This window comes from Simochromis diagramma, unplaced genomic scaffold, assembly GCF_900408965.1.
Source record: "Simochromis diagramma unplaced genomic scaffold, fSimDia1.1 OVJJ01000453.1, whole genome shotgun sequence".
NCBI lineage: Eukaryota > Metazoa > Chordata > Actinopteri > Cichliformes > Cichlidae > Simochromis > Simochromis diagramma.
In genome coordinates this window covers 136,974-161,173 of record NW_024387471.1, presented here as the reverse complement: position 1 = coordinate 161,173, position 24,200 = coordinate 136,974, and the positions used below count along the sequence as shown (strand labels likewise).

At 43.6% G+C, this 24,200-nt stretch overlaps 2 protein-coding genes across 5 annotated transcripts in view; one reads left to right on the top strand and one right to left on the bottom strand.

Annotated features, from left to right (window-relative positions):
• The window catches only part of cog5 (component of oligomeric golgi complex 5), a 59,463-nt gene that overhangs the window by 14,058 nt on the left and 21,205 nt on the right, over positions 1 to 24,200 (bottom strand). For both annotated transcript variants that reach the window (XM_040015019.1, XM_040015020.1), the window contains exons 7-10: positions 7,446 to 7,576; positions 3,937 to 4,096; positions 2,667 to 2,779; positions 2,481 to 2,558 (exon numbers count right to left, since the gene is read on the bottom strand). In XM_040015019.1, the coding sequence (XP_039870953.1) occupies positions 2,481 to 2,558; positions 2,667 to 2,779; positions 3,937 to 4,096; positions 7,446 to 7,576 (482 nt within the window). The remainder of the gene's footprint in view (positions 1 to 2,480; positions 2,559 to 2,666; positions 2,780 to 3,936; positions 4,097 to 7,445; positions 7,577 to 24,200) is intronic.
• LOC120723537 (G-protein coupled receptor 22-like) lies at positions 11,480 to 19,659 on the top strand. 3 transcript variants are annotated; one of them, XM_040015022.1, is made up of 5 exons: positions 11,480 to 11,693; positions 13,014 to 13,742; positions 14,687 to 14,831; positions 15,157 to 15,303; positions 18,344 to 19,659. In XM_040015022.1, exons 3-5 carry the CDS (start codon positions 14,709 to 14,711, stop codon positions 19,394 to 19,396), a joined length of 1,323 nt encoding a protein of 440 aa, XP_039870956.1. In that variant the 5' UTR covers positions 11,480 to 11,693; positions 13,014 to 13,742; positions 14,687 to 14,708; the 3' UTR covers positions 19,397 to 19,659. The 3 variants fall into 3 exon arrangements, with proteins under 3 accessions (XP_039870956.1, XP_039870957.1, XP_039870958.1); XM_040015024.1 differs by lacking the exon at positions 11,480 to 11,693 and adding an exon at positions 12,657 to 12,668 and having other exon boundaries at positions 13,137 to 13,742; XM_040015023.1 differs by lacking the exon at positions 11,480 to 11,693 and having other exon boundaries at positions 12,643 to 13,742.

Genomic DNA, 24,200 nt, shown 5'->3' with positions numbered 1-24,200 from the left:
GAGGGAGGGTCAGCTGGGTATGAGGGGAGGCAGACAGGACAAAAGTCACTCTCTGAAAGATCCAGATCCATAATAACTTAGTGCATTCGAGTATTAGCGTCACAATCCGTCACAAAAACAAGGATTTAATCTGCTTCTCAGTAACGTAGAGCCATTCATGGATAGAGCCTGCTCAGTGCTCAGTGAGGACATGCTCAGCAATCTTGGCAGTACAGACAAGTTTTACAGTTCATGCTTATTTTGCCAAAGCAACACTTCGTTAACTCTGGGTTGGTGGATATGCTCCAAGTTTCCAAGCTGTAAATCCAATGTATGTGAATGTTATTTAGAAAGCACAGTCCTTGTATGAGTGGGTGTGAATATTGTATGTAAAGCCCTTTTAGTGTTCAGGTAGAGTACAAAGAACCGGTCTGTGTTTTATTTACCGTGAAAATTCAGGCTTGACTGTGAGTGGCTGATTGCTGGTGTCTGTTCATCTCCTGCTTACGGGATCCTGAACTTATCATCTGATTTTTACAGCCAGAGTTTTAACACTGTGGTTTGGAAATGAAAAGACACGGCAAAAAGTTACAGGGCTGGTAAAGAGTACTGGCAAGGACTGGCTCATCTCTGGGAGTGGGTTCATATCTGGCTGTTGCATTCTCTATTGCAGAATCCACTTGTAGTTACAGTAACTTCATATATTACTGACATATGATTATTAATATATTATTATGATTTTAGGTGAATGACACTGACCAAGTGTGGAGAACTAAACAGAGTTTCATCAGCTCAGTTGTTCAGGTCAGCCACATGTTTGTCACACAGAGATTTTCTCTGTGAGTAGAATGGGTGTGTGGTGAGTTTACTATTATCACATGAAAAACTGTGATGGAGGGGAAAACAAGCGCTCCTGTAACGTGGAAGAACAAAGAGGTTTTTGCATAATTGTGTGTAACTGTGCATGAAAAAGCCCCAGAAATGTAACAACTACTTCAGAATCAGCGAGGTGTTTTTCAGCTACACTCCTGAGTACATGATGCAAAATAACATCTTCCTCATAATAATTTACAGCTGATTCTGTCACATTTACATGTCTGAATTAGTGTTCAGAACTTTGACTGTACCTTCAACATATTTTCATGTAATGCTTTCAGAGCTGCTGACAGCCAGTCCATTCTTACATGTATACTTGTGTCCATAACAGTGAAGCTGATGGTGCTGCTGCACTGCTGAGGAGACTTGCATTTAGACATGTCATTAGGTCCCAAACTCACACCTCCATCTCTGGGTAATTGGTGAGAGCTTTGTTTCCATAGTAACATTCTCCTGCTTTCATTTCTACAACTCTGTTTCTGTGGAGGCAGGCAGATGAACTCGTGCTGCTGGCCGCCGTGTGAGAACGTGTTTGCACCCGTACTGATGTTTGTCACACTTGAATGTTTCAGATGATCAAACAAATGTAAATGTTAGACAAAGATAACACCAATAAACACATAATGCAGCTTCTAAATGAAGGTGATTATTATTAAACCTGCATGGCCCCCCGGTTATAAAATGAATTCACTGTGGTGTGTCACAGTTTGATTTCTTCAGCCACACACAGGCCTGATTACTGCCACACCTGTTCTCAATCAACAGATACCTTAAATAAGACCAGCCTGACCAAAAGTATTTGTACTCTGTTACTTTACACCTCTGGGAAAATGGAGCCATGAATTCTGCCGTCGACCAAATCATCCTGAAGGAAAGTGTCCCAACATCTGATTGTGACCTTAAGCTGAAGCACGCTTGTGTTCTACAACAATGATCCAAACCACAGCAGTGAGTCGTCCTCTGATTGGCTTAAGAAAAACCAAATGAAGACTGGTCAAAGTCCTGAGCTGAATCCAACTGAGACGCTGGTGCAGGACCTTAAAAACACGGTTGATGCTCAAAAACCCTCCAATGTGGCTGAATTACAACAATTCTGCAAATATGAGTGGACCCAGATTCCTCCACAGAGCTGTAAAGACTCACTGCCAGTTATTGCAGATGCTCAGGGGGCCCACCAGGGGGCCATCACTTTTACACGTGCAGATTTTTCACCTTAATAATAATCACCTTCATTTAGAAACTGCATTTTGTGTGTTATCTTTGCCTAACATTTACAGTTTGATCTGAAACATTTAAGTGTGACAAACATCAGGACGGGGCCAAACTCTTTCTCTCAACACTGTATAAACAAATCAAATGGGCTTGATCTCAAATTTGAACATTGTCCTGGTTTTTTAAACACCTCTTTGGGACTCGTGCTTCCTTCGCGAGTGGGACACCAGGGGAACAGAATACTGAAAGTAATTATAAAAATATAATTTACTGAGGTCTGCAGCAAGTATTTTATTTCCATTTGGACCAACTGACATGTAAAGTCTCCTGGTTATTCTGCATGTGACTTTTGCTTGAGTATTATTACTGGGTTTCACTAATGAAACACCAGAGTAGCAGTATAGCTCACCCACCTTGATGATCTCATCAATGAAGCACACGTGAGTGACGGGGTCTCTCTTCTTCATCAGGACTTTCTGCAGGTGCTGCACCTGAAACGACACACAACAAAGATGGCCTCGTACTTAATTCATCAGCCACGCTGGCAGCTGTGCTGTTTTATTTAACGCTCAGGCTTCAGTGTGTATATGTATATGTACTTGTCTGGATGCAGCACATATCTGGTCCATCAGTTTCTCCAGGTTGGTCCACAGACCAGCACGGAAAGCAGCTGTGTTGCCTGGTGTTGGTAGCACTGCTCTGCCAGGAGCGCCTAGAGGAACATCAACCACAAATCATTTCCACCAACAAAGCAGCTTCCTAATTAGATTTTCTCCAGGTTTACTCAACATGTGTCGACGATTTCTTACAAATATAGTCTCATAAAGATTGCAGATTTTAACAAATTTAGTGTGAAATACTGCAGTATATACGCTGGGGACTAGTTTCAGTAATGGAATAATACTGACATACAGTTTTTAATAGTTTTGTGGAGTTCAGTGGCACAGAGGACCGAGATAAGTATTTGCTCATTTGCCATCAAACACATGAGCAACATTCTTAAACCACAGAGTTTAGTACAATGTGCCCTTTGCAGTTACAAAAGCTTCGACTCTACCTGCTTTCCATGAGGTTTGGAAGTGTGTCTGTGGTGTTTGTGGGAATTTCTGGCCATCTTAGCAGCACATTGGTGAGGTCAGGCTGTAACCCCCCCCCCACAAACTTGGCACAGCGCAGTGAGACAAGCATCATTCTCCTAGCAGCTGCCAAACCCAGACTGGTCCATGTGGAGAAGCGCAACTCGTCACTCCACAGCTTCGCCACACCACTGCTTCCAACACATTGCTTTGGTGATGTAATGCTTGGATCCAAACAGCTTCTGAAGCTCTGTACACACCGAGTTAATCTGAAGGCCCCATGAAGTTTGGAGGTCTATAGCGACTAACTCTGCAGAAAGTTGGGACCTCTGTGCGCGATGCGCCTCAGCATCCGCTGACCCCGCTCTGTGACTGTACACAGCAGAGGTCCTGTCATTCCCAGTCACTTTGTTGGAATACCGCTAACAGCTGACTATGGAATATTTGGTAGTAAGGAAATATCACAATAGGTGGCATCCCATTACAGTACCAATCTGGAATTCACCAAGTGACCCATTCTTTCACAAATGTTGGCAGAAGCAGTCTGCATCACAAACACCTTCATTTAGAAACTGCAATTTGTGGTTACTTGTGTTATCTTTGTCCAATATTCAAATTGATCTGAAACATTTATGTGCGACAAAGGGGGTAAACACTTGTTCACACCACTGGTTTTCAAACCAACTCATGAAATAGATCCAATTATTAAATGTTCTTCTGTTTGATCATTACCAATTAGAACAATGCACTCAGTGGGCAAACCTTTCTGAAGCACAGTCTTCTTCAGGCTTACCTCTGGGGTTAGCTGGCTGTGTCAGGCCTTTGATGTCAAGAGCACTAGTGATGTTGTCCTGTATGGTGGTCTGGTAACCCCCAACCACATGGCTGATGGTTTCTCTGAGATTACCCAGATTATAGAAGACCTGAAGGGCTGTGCCAACCTGGGTTGGGTTCTGATTATCAAAAGAAAGAAGGGGGGGTGAAAATGAATGAGGCGTCGATATCAGCATCTGTTTGGTGACAGCTTTAAAAGCTGTCACCAAACAGTTTAATCTCACAGAACGAAGCAGCTGCAGGTCCACTGCTACATTCATTTAGATTTAGCTTAATTCACACAAGAGCAAAAAACATTTGATGGAGAGAAAAGTAACATTATTGTTTTTGTCAGTGTCAGTTATCTTCTATAAAAGCCTTTCTGATAGCATTAATAAGGTCGCTAAAAATGTTTGGCTAACTTGACCTGCATTACACTTCTTAGCTTTGTTAGCGTCTTTGTTAGGCATATCTACTGTAACACTTGATAAATCCCCGCCCTGCAAACAAGCACACACACACAGACACGCGTTGTGAGTCTGTGACTCAGTGCTCGAGTGTTGAATGAATCGGTATCCCGTCTAATCTCCAAGCACGTGCCATGCTAATTCCCATTATGGACACAGTAATCAAAGAAAACATCAGAAGCACTTAGATACAACGTAGCAAGTTAATATGACTGCTACATAAAGCGGAAACTGTCCTCGGCCTCTACTGTGTGCATTCATGGATGTCGATCGCCTCTGTAGGGCAGCACAATCTCTTCAGGATTATATGAGTGCCACGTCTCTCTCATGAAATGTGTCAGGGGGTAAACTTGCCACAGTCTTGTTGTCACAACAACGTTGCCAGGAAACAACCAGAAATACTACAGAAGTACTGGCTGCTGTTCATTAAGAAACATCCTAGTCATTTTTTAATTTCTTCAAACATGTTCGTCAGAGATGTTGAGGAGTTGGTAAGTCTGAACAAACCCGGCTAGCTGCTCTCCTGTATTTCCAGTCTTTATGCTAAGCTAAGCTAACCTGTCCTGATAGTAATAAGTGTACTTAACACATAGACTGACATTATATATCAACTTACTCCTGAAAGGACAAATTGTGACTTCAGTCATGTTGACTGGGGTGTTGGTCGTTACCCACTAGGGACCATTGTTGGGGGGGGGGGGGGGGGGGGAGACTGGCTGTTAGAAGAGCCACAGAGCCAGAACAACAATGGGGTTTTCTTTCTGGCCATGGGACAGTTTCAAGCTCGTTATCCTCTTGAAGATATTCAAGGCGTTTGCTCAGCCAATCTAGATGAGTGTTGTGGACTTCTAGAAAGCACTCAGCTACGTCCCTCAGGGATTCCTGTTGGGGGTGTTTCAGAAGGACCAGGTCTCTAAAAACCATTATTATTGGCCAATTGGTCCCTGTAGCAATCAATTCAATTCATTTCACTTCAGTTTTATTTATATAGTGCTAAATTACAACAGTCACCTCAAGGCGTGTTATACTGTAATTTAATGACCCCACAATAATACAGAGAAAACCCCAAGAAACAGACAGCCCCCTATCAGCAAGCACTTGGTGACAGTGGGAAGGAAAAACTTCCTTTTAATAGGAAGAAACCTCCAGAAGAGCCAGACTCAGGGATGGGCGGGCATCTGAGAGTTATACCAGGGAGCCAAGGTTTCTTTCTCAGAGGAGTCACAGTATTCAGAGTCATATGCAGTAAAAGTATTCAGAAGGTAACCGACCTCTTTGAAAGTAGTGTGTCGGCACATGGTACCGAAGAAGATAACAGAGAAGGAATTATGTGTCTTTATTTAGACACAGTTAAGGACATCTACTGTAATGAAATGTACTCCCAACTGCTGTGTTATCCATTATTATACATTTAAATTAAATATTATTAATGATCAGGGAAAAGAGGGTTTTCAGGGAATACTGTGACATGTTTAGTTTCTATGCTGTATGTCAAACCAAGAACCATCCTGAGAGCTGGGTTAACAATCACAGACAGCATTTCTAGAGGCAGTCAGCAGCTGCAGGGTTTCCCCGTCGGTGACGATTTTATCTTTGTGGTTTTATCAGGCAGTTTTCTCTGGTTTGCAGCCAATGGTGTGAAGTTGCAAAAATGAGAGTTAGCACCTTAGAGTCAGAAAGGGCTGAGTTCCAATTCAGGAATGGGCAGCTGCCCCACAGGAGCAGTGGAGTATCTCTGGGTCCTATGCGCTAGGAAAGGTAGAGTGAAGTCGGACACTGGCAGACAGTCGGTGCAGTGTCGGCAGTGATGCGGATACTGCAGCAGTCAGCGGTGATGAAGAGAGAGCAAGCTAAGCCGATGATTTCTAAGCTAATCTGTGTTCCTATGAAACAGTGAAAGCACCACCGTTATTAGACCGGTGCTACGTTTACATTTAGAACCCTTAACGTTAGAGTCTGACAGGATACCAGACGAACCCTAACAGCGCTCTTCAGTGATGTTCATGAAAACAGAGTTACCCATAATATTAAAATTATAGGCTTTAGCCACTGTTTGTTTTTTTTAGATAAAGAAGAGCAGTGTGGGTTTTTTTGTTGTTGTGTTTTTTTACGTGGGTCAGTGGAGCTCCCACTCACCAGATGGGCTACAGGGTATCTGCTAGCAAAAATCAGAGGACTGAGGTGAATCTCCCACACAGCCCAGCCAGCACGTCCAAGCTTACATAACATTCACAACAAGCAACTGTGTAAGAAGCTGTCACTGTGTGTCCATACAGTACATACAGTATGTGTGATGTGTGCGTTTTTCATATATGTGTACACACACACACACAGCAGTGGTCAGGATAAAAATACTTCTCCTGTGGGTGGAATACACCAGGGGGACAGAGGTGTGTGTGTGTGTGTGGTTTTCTATTTCTGGAGGAACGGCTTATTGTCTCGATGCAGACATAGACGTTCACAGGAACCTTACAGTCACAGTCTCCTACTAATCTCCACTCTGTCAGCAGCTGCAGACACTCCTCAGCATCTCTTTGGGTTCACACACCTAAACATGAAATAGCTCTAATGTTGTTATTTCTTCATCACCATAAATGAACTCTTCTTTCGTAGATGTTTCATTATCAAATATTGCAAAAAAAATGTATAACCTCTCCCATAACTGCTGTTTTTAAAGGATCACAAACGTACGATGCTATTTTGTGTTTAACATTTTCACTGCTGCTTGGTGAGAAGTATGTCACACTCTAACACGCACGCTACTCACAACAGCAGCATCTAAAAGCCGTCACATGGAAACACGGTACAGCTCTCACTGTGACTGCCAGCGACCTCCAGAAACCATTTGCCAACTGGTTTCAGAATAGCCACAACCAGTTAGTGGTTGCCAGGTGAAGACCGACTGGTCTCTCAGCCTGATAAGTCACTGACATTCTCCCTTAGGAGACTTAAATCTCAGGCAGCACACCGGGTCTCAGACAGCGCAGTACAGGTAGAAAACAAAAGAACGGAAATTTTCTACCTGGATTTCCATTCCTTGCTCCAGCAACCGCTTGGCCTGGTTCTCCACCTCGAGCCTGGCTCTGCTGATCAACAGCAAGTCGTTCTCGATCACCTCGATGCCACTCAGATCCACACCCTGCGACAGATAGTCTGGAGAAAGCACACAGGAGAATATTGAACGTGGATCTGTCAAAAGTTATTAAAGAGCAAAGCCTGAACTTTACCATCGAGTCAGAATCTGCAATTTAAAACAGACACAAAGTATCTGACTGTTGATCCCGCACAGTCCCATACGGAGCACACAAGCATACAAACAATCTTTCCATTTAGAAACTGTCTCTATTTATTTTTTTGAATGCAATGTTGGACTTGCTGGGATAGGCTCCTCCCCCCTGTGACAGATGGATGTTTCCAGTACACGGCTATGTTTTGATAGATCGAGAGGACAGAAAAATAAAAGGACATCAGCTGTTGAATATGAGAAGAGAGGCGGAAAGAGTGACCGGGACTGATAACAACCCATTTCAGAGATGCTATTTGTCGAGCGAGCGAGAGAGAGAGAGAGAGAGAGAGAAACAGTGTTTACAGGCAGGTGGCAGGATGAGGCACAGAGGACGAGGGAGTTGGACAGGAGCCACCTTCGAGTCAAACCGATCTGTTTGAAGCCTCAGACCCAGTGCGATGGTTTCCGTGATGAAACAGATGAGCTCCACATCTCTTTGCCTCCTTCTAGGTTTGTGTTTAACAATGAAACTGGGTCTTTTCTGACTTGTGTCTAAATATGCACAGATAATGCAGGCCATGATGTGCTAGACCCAAAAGGAAAAATTAGACTTTTGTACACACGTGGTAAATTCATTCAGCATGTGAAATAGAGAACAAAGAGATAACAGTAAGAGCTACTCTATCACACCACGCATGGCAGGCCCAACTACACCCGATGAGCCTTCACCGCGGTTACTTCCACATATTTGAGTGGTTTTACACCAGATGCCGTCCCTGATGCAATCCCATTATGATTCCCATCTCCACCCAGAAAAGAACCTGGGATCTTTGGCTTGTTAGGTGGATGTGTCAACCACTACAGTAGCCACTCTAATGGGACAGTGTTACACTTGCTTAGATGACCTGTGCAGAAAACAAGAGTCATGTGGATCTTCAGTAACGCACAGATGGCCTGGGATCTGTGGGATTTTTTTAAAGCACACAACTATTTGCATTGTTTACACACAGGACCAAGTGATGCATGGAGTAGACCAGTGATACTGAATGGAATAAGACCTAGAGGAACCATAGAGGAGACAACAGGGCTGCAGAGCTGGAGCTGCTGCAGTTCAAAGGGAACATAAGAACACGGTCACCCAGAGGCAGAACAATGAGAGCAGTATTACGCGCTTCATGGAAACGTAGCGTTTCCCAGACCACATTGCAGCAGTACCTGGCTTCTGTTTGGCCACACAGAGCTCCTCTGACTCGTTATCATTCCCAAAAAATTCATTAATACCTCCCTGTCAAAGCTGCCAAATCCTTAAATGACATTAAATATAGTTTGATTTTGCTCTGGACCCACGCGTCAGCCACAGAGACTATTTGGTTAGATGTGCAAGTGTGTCAGGAGAGACCACTGAAATATGCCTCTCGCTTTACAGTGTTTCTCATACACACCAGAAATGGCACTGGGTGAATGTCAAACATCACGCTGTTATGACCAAGTGTCATATACTGGACGCTCGGTAATCACAGCAGCTTGGAAACACACCTCAAACTTCTCAGTTTCAAAGGGGCTTTAATTTCATGAGATGCTTCACCTCCCATCTGAGAAGGTGATGATGAAACGTCTTCAGGAACCTTAAAGAAGTCCAGACCCTTTTCTTTCCAAGCTCCTTAGACCACGATGACCTTCTGACTGAGAATGTACGGTTACAGTGTAACCTCGGTTCTCTTAGTGAGAGACTCTCTCTCCACACCGTTACATATGGAATATGTAACGGTGTGGAGAGATAGTCTCGATGTGCTAGAGAACCTTTAAATTTCAAGCTGAAATAATCCATTTCTATGCAGATGTTTCAGCTAATTAGCAAAGTTTTTATGAGCCCATACTCATGGTCCTCCTGATAAGCAAACAAACAAGATCGAATAAAATAAACCTTTATCAGGTCAGCTCACATCTGCACTAAAAGACAAAGGGAAGCATTGAAATAGAAATAAAACTGAGAAATGGATCCATTTGTTACTGTGAAACGTCAAACATACCAAACAAAAACAGGAGACAAAATGACTTTCTTCAAGCTGAACTTAGAAAGATTCTCTGACAAATACTTTGTTGATAAAAGGGGAGATGTGTTGTAACACAAAGCAGACAGCTCTGCAGGAAGTTTTATTTTTAGCTTTCAAGAAGAAGAATGCCTGAAACATCTTTGTAAACACAGCACGTAAAGAAGCACAGAGACTGTGCAGCTGCTGAGCTCAAGGCTATCACAACTAGTCCTTCTTTGCTTAAAGGCACAATGTCAATGATCTCTAATCTTTGGGTATTAGCTCTCCCTCATACATCCTTAGCATTTTAAATAAATACATAATAAAACCAAAGAAATTCATTACCCGTGAAATTAATCTGAATACGTTTGCACTTAAAGAACCGTATATTTGGCTGGTGGGTGTTCTCATATAAACACACAAGATAAAAAGCTGTTCTTAACAACAATAATAATAATAATAATAATAAAAAAGCAACTGGGGGTGTTCATGAGGATGAGCGAGATGGGGAGACATTTCAAAGATATACCTCTATACTCATCAAAATATTCTTGTTTTCAAACAAAACTAGGATGTTTGGATGTTATTTAGTGCTTACCTGCTTCTTCTGCAGTTTCAAAGATGCAGCGAGCTCTGAAGTTGTTCAGGGATGACTGTTGGATTTGTGTGTGAAGTATTTGTGCACCGGCATTATTTGTAAACCAAATGTGTGAAGCTCGGACTCTTGGCAATAAAAATGAGACTCTCCCTCTGAAGCCTAACGTCAGTGTCTGTTAATATGGCATTTGTCGCACAAAGTTGGTTGTGTAGTCCTGAAAGCACACTTTTGCTTTCAATGTGCACGTCTGTTTGAAATAGTGGAGATGACGTGTCACTACATTTATGAGCTCTGCCGTGCTTAGAGCAGCATAAGAGTTTAAACTGAGCAGAAATGTTTGTGTTCGGTCTCCTTCCATTGTTTTCTCTCACATTTCATGTAAATTGTCATCAGAGAAAAAGCCTGTATTCAGTTCCTCTTCATAACCCCGGGGTCGGCCATCTCTCTCCTGCTAAACACCTGATGTGGCTGAGAACAGGTGGACTGCAGAGACCATCATCCCTGTTACATTTCTTGAATAAACAGATGAAGAGCAGCAGCCAGATGTAGTGAAAAATCATGTTCACCCTACACAAAACAGACACGGTCCTGATCTGAATTCTGATCCAACGTGTCGGGGTTGGCTTTGTCTGGTGGTGCTGTTGTTGCCATGCCAATGACAAGTAGCTCTAATTAGTGCACTCGCGAGCTACGCCGCAGATACGCACGGCGAGCAATAAGGGCAACACCGCAGCTACTTGAATGGTAGCCAGATCGGGACAATTAAGCATGCAGCATCGGGCAGGTGCTTTGCAAACACAAACACTGAAGGAGTGGCCAAAGTCCTGACAGGAAAGATGCTGTCGTTGGTATCGTCATGGCCACTGCTTCCTATCTGGGCTCTTTAATGAGGGCAAACAAACTTATGGGGAGATGGTGCAGAAGAAAAGGGAAACAAACAATGACTCCTGCATGCTGGAAACTTATTACAAGCAGCTCAAAACACATATACAGTACAGTAAGAAACAAAGCATGAGAGTGGGAAAAACATTAGGAGAGCGTCTGCTTTGTAAACCCAATTAGTTAAGCGCAAAAGAGCAAAAAGAAAAAAAAGAGCAGGAAAAGATGGTTTGATGGTGGGGGGTGATGGAGGGGGCGGGAGCAGTGGATGAGTGGGATGGGCTACTAGAGGTGGAAACGGAGACAGGCTGACAGAAGAAGCGAAGCAGAGCGCAGAGAGAGGGGGAGGCAGGGCTGTGGTCTTACGAGTCCCTCGCTCTCTCTCTGGAGTTGCATGCAGACAGATTTCCACCCAGAAAGGATTCAACAGTGTGATCGCTGCACGACGGACTACTGAGCTGAACCTCACATCACCTGAGGCCACTGCACTACCTCACCTGAGGATGAAGGATCACTGAGAGATGATCTCAGCAGGTAAACTAATGCACAGCATCATCATCATCATATAGTGCTGCTCTGACAGCATGTGAATGTGCTGCACCGTAAAAGGAATTCATTTGTAGATAAACACACACAGCGTGCTGACATGTTGCTGAGCTGTGAGTCACGATTTTCCAGCAGTGATTATTCCGAGCGGAGAATAATTAGACCAAATGAGCGGCTGGCAAGCAGCAACAAACACTTCTCATAAGATAAACGCAGCGACTTTGCTGCCCCCTGAGGAGATGGACACAACAAAATGCTGATACAACACCAAACTCATTTACATGCGTCTTTAGGCTGAGGTCAGTAGGACAAACCTTATCATGTCACAGATAATATGAGCTTAAATAAAAGAGTAATTTTGTGTTCTCAAAGGGGCATTTTTAAGATTACACTACAGCAAATGAAGGTGTTGAACTCTGCTTGGGGACAAACGTGTTGACGAAAAGTCTGAGCTCACAGCACACAGATGTGCTGCAGCTAACACTTATTATTTGTTCAATGTGCAAAAATACTGATGTACCTGAAATTTACCCTGTTTTTAATCAGTGAAGACACCAGATTTATACATTTAGGTATTTTTAATCTTTTAGAATAATCAAAATGGCGCATGCACTGTTGGCTCCAGTAATGTTTTCAGAAATGTATGAATCCTACATTTACATGAGGAATATTGGACCAGGTGTGGCATGATGCCATCATTTCTGGTTTTAGATTAGATTTTTTGTGAGTACAATTTAATTCATTCAAAGTTCAATTACTCAACTGTAGGTCTGTGAAGGTTCTCAGTCATCCAGGTCATCGTAGTCTAAGGAGCTTCTTCAGTTCCTTAAGGAACTGAAGAAGCTCCTTTGACCACTCAACTGTAGGGAAATTTGGATCTCTATCAGGAATTATCTGATCCGATTAAGACCAGACAGTTTAAGTTCAGATATAGTCATGTGGTGACAAACCGATGTGTGCTCTGTTTTTGACCCATCAGTGTCGTTTCATACACATGAATTAAATTCAGTTTTATGTATACAGTGCCAAACCTCAACAACAGTCGCCTTGGTTGTACTGCAGAGAACCAGCTCGCAGTTTTCAGCACTCATTTTGTGAACACCACATGATGAGAACCATCAAAGACAAAAGGCAAGGCATCAAAAACTGATTAAACGCAGACTGTGCACATGAAGAAGAGGGCAGAGGGACCAGGCCATGTGTTAGAGGATGATCAACCAGTTGAGTTAAATGATAGAGATGTGATCTGACATCCAGACCAGGAGGAAAACATTTCCTAATAAAAAATTTCACCTTTTCCTGCCCTAGGGTCATATGGAATTTGACTGAGGAGGAGCACAAATCCTGATGACAGAGGGACATGGCAAAATTCTCTGCTTCAATCAGTTCTTCCAGTCTATGAATGATAAATCAGTGGATGGACTCCGTTAGTCCGACTGGTATATAAGGACTCTCTGTGCATGTGTGACTATCTCGGTGCTGACCTTGGTGCAACACTCCCTGCCCTTGGACCACAGGCCTCTAAAGTTCAGAGCAACAATCAAACAACCTTCCTTCCCCCCATTTTCAACCTTCTCCCTTCAGTGTTGTGCAGAACACGAGAACCTGACAAAGTCTCACAGGTGCGTTAGCCCCTAACGGGACTTTCATAATCTCCAAAGATCAAAAGCTGAATATGTCCTGAAAAGCTGGAAGCAGAGCAGAGAGGAGGATTGTTTTGGTGCTGGCATCATTTTCAGGCAGAGATGACACTGGAGGCAACAGTTTAAGCACAACGGACAATGACAGGACAGAGCTTTACATGAAAGACGCCATTGATGTTAGTTCACTGGTGCAAATCACATGCACCCCGAAGAGGGGTGGGTGTGCACTGCACAGACTTTTACCACTGGATAACTGGAACCAGTATCCCTGAACATCAAAAGATGCAAAAGAGATGGATCAAACAAATGAACTTTACCAAGTCCGGAGACAGTGGAGTGGTCCAACATGCTTCTAATACTGCTAAGCTGGAGAGGACACCGCTAGGAGGAAGTGGTGAGTTTAAACCTCTCGTGTCCACACATCTCAGTCTTGGACGATTACAGTTGACTTGTTCCCAACGAGAACACTACAAGTCCTAAAGCTAAAGAACCTGGGTGTACGTGGAACCAATGAAAATGTGTGTTCAAGGCAAAACAAATATATACATAAATGTTTTTATAGATATTTTATATATTAAACAGCTACACTAATGGAAAGCTTACTTTCACTCGGCGTGGCTGTAAACATGGAAAATAACTACAGTAACTGCAAAAAAAAATGTTAAAAACACTCGAGTAAAAGGTCACTGGCTGTTCTCTTCACACACCTGGCCAATAACGACATGCTTTTCTTGGTTAAAGCACTGCTCTTTATACAAACATGTGTCCAGTTCCACTTTGGTAAGTGGCACAAACTAACCTAACCTTAACCATTGGCACATGTATTTGATGGTCAGGGTTTTCTTTCCCGTCTGACTGCAGCTATCCAAAGACCGTCCTTGGTTTTTACCGAACCCTTTTCAAATTTCTACTAAATGAATTCCTGCATTTTGCTGGTGAATGATCCTTTCAGTCTGAAATCTTATCACACACTTACCCCATCCATTTCTGACGTTTGCAAGACAACGAATAATCATCATGAAAAAGACATGCAAGCAGTTCTGAAGATATAATAGTGTCTGTAATTCTGACCGCTTAACACTGATTTCTTTAACTTGGTTTCCACTGTGAAGTATACATTACTTAAATTAGATTTTCAACAAGCACAATTAAATGATCAAAGAGTAGCAATGTCACGCAAGGGGAAAGCTTTGTGCTTGTAGACGATCCATTCTTCACTAAAACCAAGCGCAGTGTCCTTTGCAGGGTATGCCGGTTTGATGACACTTGAACAAATCTTTCATATAACTAAGCTTTCACACTTCTGAACAGTCTGTGTTTGTGCAAACTACTCTTCAGGCCTCTTCCTCCTATCAAGATAATGCACACGTCCTCAGTGTTGATGTCTGCAGCCACCATGAGCAACACGACTGTGCTTGACACCGCTGACCCATCTGATCTTGACATGAACTCTTCTGAGGAAATATATCCCATCAGCTTCCAGGTATTGCTGCACCCTTATAGACGCATCTTAGATTGAACTTCAAAAGGAGATCAGAGACTCTGTGACCTCCTTTAACTTCTTTAATAAAATGTTTCTAATATAGGTGCTTTTAAGTAATAAAATTATATTATTGTTTTTAAACATCTGATGTCTTCTCACATCGGTTTCTTTTATCAGCAATTTCATTTTATTATTATTACTATTATTAGTAATATTACACAGCTGTAGGATATTTGCTTACAGTCAAATAAAAAATACGTAATTTAACTTCTACAAAATGTTCAGTGAAGCGTCCTCATATCCTCCAATGTCTTTCTGTCAACAGGCTTCTCTGACAGGCTTCTTGCTGTTGGAGATCATTCTGGGTCTGAGCTCCAACCTCACTGTGCTGATCCTCTACTGTATGAAGCAGAACCTCATCAGCTCCGTGTCCAACATCATCACCATGAACCTGCATGTGGTTGATGTGTTGGTGAGTAGGAATGTGCACCAAAAACAGCTTCACAGCTCTGCTTGCATTGATCACACTACGTGCTCACTGTGTCAGGCAACTGGTTTATCAGTAACTCAAGTAATCCAACAACGAGCTCCAATTCAAACCATCATGTGTCAGAAAGGCATAAACAGCCTCATACCAAAGCAATATCAGCACAGCAGATAATGAAAAGCTGAGTGCGAACATGACAGTGAGGAACACAAAAATGTGCATTTTAGCCTCATTCTTATTTATGCACACACTGCCATTACCTGCTCCAGCGTCCAATGACCTCTGAAGAAGGCCAACGCCATTTCCTCCACTGTGGTCATCGTTTCCACTAACAACACTATCAGAGTCAGCTGCTAAGAGGCATTTCATAGCACTATGGGTTACCACTGAACGATTCTGAGGTTCTCACATCATTGAGAACGATTATGTCACTAACGTTTGTTTTCTAAGAGTGTAGTGTTGTTTAACTGCTCTACAGGGGAAGACCCTGCAGGTGGAGTGGATGTGATGAATCATAGTCAGCCCATTAATAATACTGTATTTTTTGCAAAAACAAACTTGTAGCACATATCTGCATCTCCACTAGAAGCATGTGAATAGGTTCAGAGACTGAAAGCAGCAGTACATTTTGTCCAATTAAAGTTGACACTGAACCTTTTGTTGAGCAGGTAGATGAAACCATATGTAAACAGTAGGGGTGCAACGATACACAAAATTCACGGTTCGGTTCGGTTCGATACTTTGGTGTCACGGTTCAATATTTTTTCGATACAAAAAAAAAAATGTTCATGCCTTTTTAATTTGTCATTTATTAAAATTATAAATATATATTTTAACTCAAAAGTATAGTTTTTAAATTTAACCCTAACCCTTGTGCGTGTTTTTTTATTTTGACAGCGAATGCGCACCTGCGGACCACTTATGTGCAGCCCTGGTTATATAGCTCGTCATATTGCAGCCACAGAAATTATTTTGTCCATGAAACCATAAAGCTGCACTTTCTTTTTGCCTTATAGTCTGATTTGTCATAACTTTTCCGTTTTGTGGTAAACTTTTCTTTGGCTGTCACTTCTTCACCCTGACCTGTCTTATTTGGCTCAGCAGAACTGAAATATATATCCTGCTGCTTTTACACACGCACTCACATAATGCTCAGCGATTCTCTGCGTGATCAACCTCTCACATGTTTAAGCTGCGGGAGATTTCACTTGTCATGTTTGTGTAGTAAGCTAACGATTGATAAGACGATGTCAGAGGAATTGGTGCGCAAATTATCATCACTCACAGATCAGTGCTGTTGCTCTCTATACACAGTTCGCGCGATTGCAAAGTGAAAGCAAAAAACAAGCACAAATTCAAACGCGATTTCAATATGTCACATATTGACAGTGGCTCACCGATGCCAATGACATAATTACCCAGCTACATTTCCGAAAGAATGCAAAAGCATTGACATATTTTTCCTTCCTACAATAGCCCAACGGGCAGGGCAGAGATAGATTTTGGTAGCCCGACTGGAAAAATCGCTAGCCCCAGGACATCGGGCTAGCGATATTGCGAGCCCTGTATCTGATTGAGGAATCACTCATCTTTGGAAAGAGAGTTTATTACAGAGAAATGGCTCTTTCCAAAATAAAAGCTATACTATACGCTTCTTCTGGGCTATATTCTCAGCAGCATATTAAACATATCAGGTCCCCATAAGGAGAATCATGTGCTAACGGCTGTTGACTCGGGTAAAGTTTGTAGCATGCATGCTTGTTGTTTTTGTCTGCTTCCACTTGTCTTTGCACTAGGATGCTGTCGGCGTAAATGTGCAGTCATATTCGTTGTTTTCCCACTAATGCTTTCAGGTTAATCTCGTTGAAATGACGTTAAGGCCACAACACGGCAAATCTCCGTTAACGAGCTACCCCTGATCGCCCCGTGCATGGGGCTAGACGGCCAACACGTTAACGAGCTAACTTCGCTAACACACTAGTTCCCACCCATGTAATTGAGCATTGCGTGGCACATCCAACATACTGTTTTACTTTAGTCCATGACGCGCTTACCTTCAGAGTCATGCGTCACATGAAAACCAAAATAATTCCAAACGCCAGATCTGAATGAGGGTGGGGGAGGTCCAATTTGCCATGTTGCAAGGAGAGCTTAACTTCTGTCTTGCTAGCTTGCCCTGCGCTCTTCCTTCTGACGATGCTGTCTGTGTTGAGCGCTCAGTGGATCTGCGCTCGACAGTGCAGCCTAGGCGGAGTAGTCGAACGCAGATTCACTGAGCGCTCAACACAGACAGCATCGTCAGAAGGAAAGTTGATAAAATAATTTACAAATTTTGTATTGTTCGATACATATGCGTACCGAACCGAAAGCACTGTATCGAACGGTTCAATATCGATACGAATATCGTTGCACTCCTAGTAAACAGTTTTGGTTTGCAGGGGCTTTATCAAAAACTCGTCCCCAGTTTGGCTGTGTACAGTTCTGATTGTCATATTTAACTGTATGTTTCTTTTCTTCCTGCCCACTCCTGTTTATCAACAGCAGCAGAGGTATACCAAGGTTAATACAGGCAATTAATACCAAACAACACTGTGGGAAAAAACTTAAACAGTTAACAGAAATGCATATTAAAAATACTGGTAGCTGCCAGAGTTACCCCTCAGCCTCACAGTAGATAGATATGATTTCCTTCTTATCTTATTGCAAGATTTTCAGGAAACCAAACCTCTGACCTTGACCTTAAGGTCGAGGTCACTGAAATTTGAGCTCATCTGAGATGTTTAACAGTTGTGCCTATGGTATGAATTTCACAATCCTACGTGGCTTCTTTCTCAAGCTATCGGATTCAGAAAGTTGGTTGCCCGCTCAACAATAACTCATCAGCCTTTTACAGCCGAGGGATAAAAACTGGACTTGGAGGAAAAAATTAAAGAATAAATTCAATAAGCCTGCCTTTAACCAATACATGAGATAAAATCAAACATGTTGCATTTGGGACATGATCTGTCTCCGTCTCTACTTCCAGATATGCGTGTGCTGCATCCCACTGACAACTGTGGTGATTCTGATTCCACTGGAGGTGGACACAGCCATGATGTGCTGCTTCCATGAAGCCTGCGTCTCCTTCACGAGTGTAGCAACCGCCGCTAATGTCCTAGCCATCACCGTGGACCGTTATGACATCTCAGTACGTCCAGCGAACCGTGTGCTTACAATGGGCCGAGCTGTGGTTCTGCTGGGATCCATCTGGGCTTTATCCTTTTTCAGTTTCCTCGTTCCATTCATGGAAGTGGGCTTCTTTATCAGATCCAGTTCATATCTTTTGAACCAGACTACAGTGGTGACTGTACCTCATACAAATGAGTACTACACAGAGGTGGGTCTGTACTATCACTTGCTAGCACAGATTCCTATATTCTTTTTCACAGCTGTTGTAATGCTGGTGACTTACTACAAGATTCTTCAGGCTCTTAACATTCGCATTGGAACACGGTTTCAGAACAACTTGCCTAAAAAGAAGCAAAAGAGCAAAAACACCATCTCTCTTAGCACTGCAACACAAGCAGAGTCAACTGAGGTTTCACAGAGCAGTACAGGTGTCAGGGCAGGTGGAAATGCACCTTTGGGCATGCGGGCATCAGTGTCTGTGATTATTGCACTAAGACGAGCCGTAAAACGTCATCGAGAGAGAAGGGAGAGGCAGAAACGAGTCTTCAGAATGTCTCTTCTCATCATTTCCACGTTCTTATTTTGTTGGACTCCAATAACTGTACTCAACACCATCATCCTCAGTACTGGACCCAGTGATCTGGCTGATCGCCTCCGCCTGGGTTTCTTGGTAATGGCCTATGGAACCACCATCTTTCACCCACTCCTCTACGCCTTCACCCGGCAGAAGTTCCAAAAGGTTTTGAAGAGCAAGATGAAGAAGAGGGTGGTGTCTGTTGTTGAAGCTGACCCTACACCAAACAATGTGGTCATACATAACTCATGGATCGACCCCAGGAGAAACAAGAAGGTCACCTTTGAGGACACAGAAGCCAGACAAAAATGTCTATGTTCACAGGACGCAGAGTAATGGGGCTAGCTCAAATGTAAATATGTCAAATATATACAATATATTGCTAAAAGGGAGATGGAGATGGAACAGGGGAGAAAAACTAAAGCTAAAATGGTGTGCTGATTAAACAATGGAATGCTTACACTATATTGCCAAAAATATTCCATATTATCAACAAAGAATTCAATTCTGGATTTAACAGGAAGTCAATGAAGGGAAGCCAATACAGGAGAAATCTGCTCTCTCTTTCTAGTCCCTGTCAGGACTCTTGCTGCAGCATTTTGGATTAGCTGAAAGCTTTTCAGGGAGTTTTTAGGACTTCCTGATAATAATGAATTACAGTCGTCCAGCCTGGAAGTAATAAATGCATGAACTAGTTTTTCAGCGTCACTCTGAGACAGGATATTTCTAACTTTAGAGATGTTGCACAAATGGAAGAAAGCAGTCTTACATATTTGTTTAATAGGTGCGTTTAAGGTACGTCCTGGTCAAAAATGACTCCAAGGTTCTTCACAGTGTTACTGGAGGTCAAGGTAATGCCATCCAGAGTAAGAATCTGGTTAGATACCATATTTCTAAGCTTTTCAGGGCCGAGTACAATAACCTCAGTTTGATCTGAATTAAGAAGCAGAAAGTCAGCGGCCATCCAGGTCTTTATGTCTTTAAGACATTCCTGCAGTTTAACTCATTGGTGTGTGTTATCTGGCTTCATGGACAGATAGAGCTGGGTGTCATCTGCATAGCAGTGTAAATGTATGCTATGTCTTCTAATGATGCTGCCTAAGGGAAGCATGTATAATGTAAACAGAATTGGTCCTAGCACTGAACCCTGTGGAACTCCATAATTAACCTCAGTGTGTGAAGAGGGCTCTCCATTTACATGCACAAACTGGAGTCTATTAGATAGATATGATACAAACCACTGCAGCACAGTACCTGTAATACCTACAGCATGTTCTAATCACTCTAATAGGATATTATGGTCGACAGTATCGAATGCTGCACTGAGGTCTAGCAGGACAAGCACAGAGATGAGTCCACTGTCAGAGGCCATAAGAAGATCATTTGTAACCTTCACTAAAGCTGTTTCTGTGCTGTGATGAGCTCTGAAACCTGACTGAAACTCTTCAAATAAGCCATTCCTTTGCAGATGATCTGTTAGCTGTTTGACAACTACTCTTTCAAGGATGTTTGATATGAAAGGAAGGTTGGAGATTGGCCTATAATTAGCTAAGATTGCTGGGTCTAGTGATGCTTTTTGAGTAAAGGTTTAACTACAGCCAGCTTGAAGGCCTGTGGTACATAGCCGATTATTAGAGATAGGTTGATCATATTTAAGATTGAAGCATTAATTAATGGCAGGACTTCTTTGAGGACGCCAGGTGGACACAAGAGGTGAAGGGAGCCACCAGGCTGAAGAAGGAGTCCCATCGGGCTTGGTTAGCCTGTGGGACTCCGGCGGCAGCCGACGGGCACCGACAGGCCAAGCAGAATGCGGCGCGGGCAGTGGCTGAAGCAAAAACTCGGGTGTGGGAGGAGTTCGGAGAGGGCATGGAAAAAGACTTTCGGACTGTCTCGAAGAGATTCTGGCAAACCGTCAGGCATCTCAGGAGGGGAAAGCGGTGCTCTACCTGCACTGTGTATAGTGCTGGCGGAGCGCTGCTGACTTTGACTGAGAAAATTGTCAGGCGGTGGAAGGAATACTTCGAGGACCTGCATAATCCCACTGATGCGTCTTCCGAGGAGGAAGCAGAGTCTGGGGATGAGGGGAATGACCCGTCAATTTCCGGAGGCGAGGTCACTGAGGCAGTTAAACAACTCCTTGGTGGCAGAGCCCCTGGTGTTGATGAGGTCCGCCCCGAGGTCCTGAAGGCTCTGGACATTGTAGGGCTGTCCTGGTTGACACGCCTCTACAATGTTGCTCGGAAATCAGGGGCAGTACCCCTGGACTGGCAGACCACGTGGTCCCCATCTTTAAGAAGGGGGACCAGAGGGTGTGTTCCAACTACAGGGGGATCACACTCAGCCTCCCTGGGAAAGTCTATGCCAGGGTGCTGGAAAGGAGAGTCCGTCCGCTAGTCGAACCTCGGATACAGGAGGAACAATGCAGTTTTCGTCCTGGTCGTGGAACACTGGACCAGCTCTTTATCCTCTCAGGGATACTTGAGGGTGTATGGGAGTTTGCCCAACCAGTGTACATGTGTTTTGTGGACTTGGAGAAGGCATTCGACCGTGTCCCTCGGGGTGTCCTGTGGGAGGTGCTGCGGGAGTATGGGGTGTCTGGCCCATTGCTACGGGCCATTCGATCCCTATACAACTGTTGCAAGATCTTGGTTCGCATTGCCGGCAATAAATTGGCCTCGTTCCCGGTGGGTGATGGGCTGCGCCAGGGCTGCCCTTTGTCACCGATTCTGTTCATAATTTTTATGGACAGGATTTCTAGGCGCAGCCAAGTGGCGGAGGGCTTTCACTTTGGTGGCCTCAGAATCTCATCTCTGCTTTTCATGGATGATGTGGTTCTGTTGGCTTCATCGGGTGAAGGCCTCCAGCTCGCACTGGAACGGTTCGCAGCCGAGTGTGAAGCAGCGGGAATGAGGATCAGCACCTCCAAATCTGAGGCCATGGTTCTCAGCCAGAAAAGGGTGGAGTGTCCACTTCGGGTCGGGGATGAGTTCCTGCCCCAAGTGGAGGAGTTCAAGTACCTCGGAGTGATGGGAGAAGGGAGCCGGAGATTGACAGACTGATTGGTGCGGCGGCTGCAGTGATGCGGACGCTGCACCGGTCCGTCGTGGTGAAGAGGGAGCTGAGTGTAAAAGCGAAGCTCTCAATTTACCGGTTGAGCTACGTCCCTACCCCCACCTATTGCCACGAGCTGTGGGTAGTGACCGAAAGAACGAGATCGCGGATACAAGCGGCAGAAATGAGCTTCCTCCGAAGGGTGGCTGGCCTCTCCCTTAGAGATAGGGTGAGAAGTTCGGCCATCCGGGAGGGGCTCAGAGTAGAGCCGCTGCTCCTCCACATCGAAAGGAGCCAGCTGAGGTGGTTCGGGCATCTGACAAGGATGCCTCCTGGGCGCGGTGTTCCGGGCATGTCCCACCGGGAGGAGGCCCCGGGGCAGACCCAGGACACGCTGGAGAGATTATATCTCTCGGCTGGCCTGGGAACGCCTTGGTGTCCCCCCGGATAAGCTGGAGGAGGTGGCTGGGGAAAGGGAGGTCTGGGCTTCTCTGCTTAGGCTGCTGCCCCCACGACCCGGCCCCGGATAAAGCGGATGAAGATGGATGGATGGATGGATGGATGGATGGACTTCTTTGAGCAGTTTTGTAGGAATGGGGTCTAAAAGACACATTGATGGTTTGGAGGAAGTAATTATTGAAGTTAACTCAGAAAGATCAATTGGAGAAAAAGAGTCTAAATGAATATCAATGGTACTGAAAGTAGCTGTAGATAATATTACATCTGTGGGATGATTATTGGTAATTTTTTCTGTAATGGTTAAAATTTTATTTGTGAAGAAGTTCATGAAGTCATTACTAGTTAACGTTAAAGGGATGGTTGGCTCAACAGAGCTCTGACTGTTTGTCAGCCTGGCTACACTGCTGAAGAGAAACCTGGGGTTGTTCTTATTTTCTTCAATCAGTGACGAATAGTATGATGTTCTGGCTTTGCGGAAGGCTTTCTTATAAAGCAACAAACTATTTCTCCAGGCTAAATGATGATCCTCTAAATTTGTGACACGCCATTTCCTCTCCAGCTTACGAGTTATCTGCTTTAGGCTACGTGTTTGAGAATTATACCATGGAGTCAGGTACTTAGAGACCTTAGTTTTCACAGGAGCTAAAGTTGTATGCAGGGAAGAAGTAAAAATATTAAAAAAAAGATAATGGACCTGTGTGGCGACACTACCACTACTACTCCCACTCTGCAACATGTTGGTACAGAGCATTGAGGAAGATAATTATATTATTAATATTAAGATTAAGATTATATCCTTAAACTTAGTTACAGCACTTTGTGAAAGACATCTACTCTGATCAAATGTATTCCCCACTGCTATGTAACCCATTATTGTAAATTTATATACCATTAGAAAATGATCAGACAAGAGAGGGTTTTCTGGAAACACTGTAAAATGTTCAGTCTCTATGCCATATGTCAGAACAAGATCTAGGGTGTGATTAAAGTGGTGGGTGGGTTCTTTTACATTTTAAAAACTGAGAGAGACACTAAATTAGGCACAGGTGAACAATAGATAACGACAAAACTGCTTTGTTTTTTTTCCTCATTTTCCAACGAAGGGCAGACAAAGCTAAGTGTCAGCCTTTCAAATGATTTAAAACCATCTCTGGGTCTTTTGATTGTTGATTAATAATTGTTTGGCAAAGTTACTCACCTATTCAAATCATAAAATTCTGGTGTTCCAATCACTTCCATGACCGCAGGTACATAAGCCCAAGCACCTAGGCATGCAGATTGCTTTCCACAAATACTTGTGAAAGGAAAGGTTGCTCTCTGGAGCTCAGTGAATTCCAGCATGGTAGTGTGATAGGGTACTAACCTGTGCAACATGTCTAGTTGTGAAATCTTCTCACTACCAAATATTCTAAAGTCAACTGTTAGTGGTATTGTATTATAGCAAAGTGGAACAACAGCTACTTAATGTCGATCATAGGTAGGCCATGTAAAATCACAGAATGCGGTCAGCGGATGCCGCATAGTACACAGAAGTCGCCAACTTTCTGCAGACTCAGTTTCTACGGACCTCCAAACTTCCTGTGGCCTTCAGATGAGCTCAAGAACAGTGTGTAGAGTTCTTCATGGA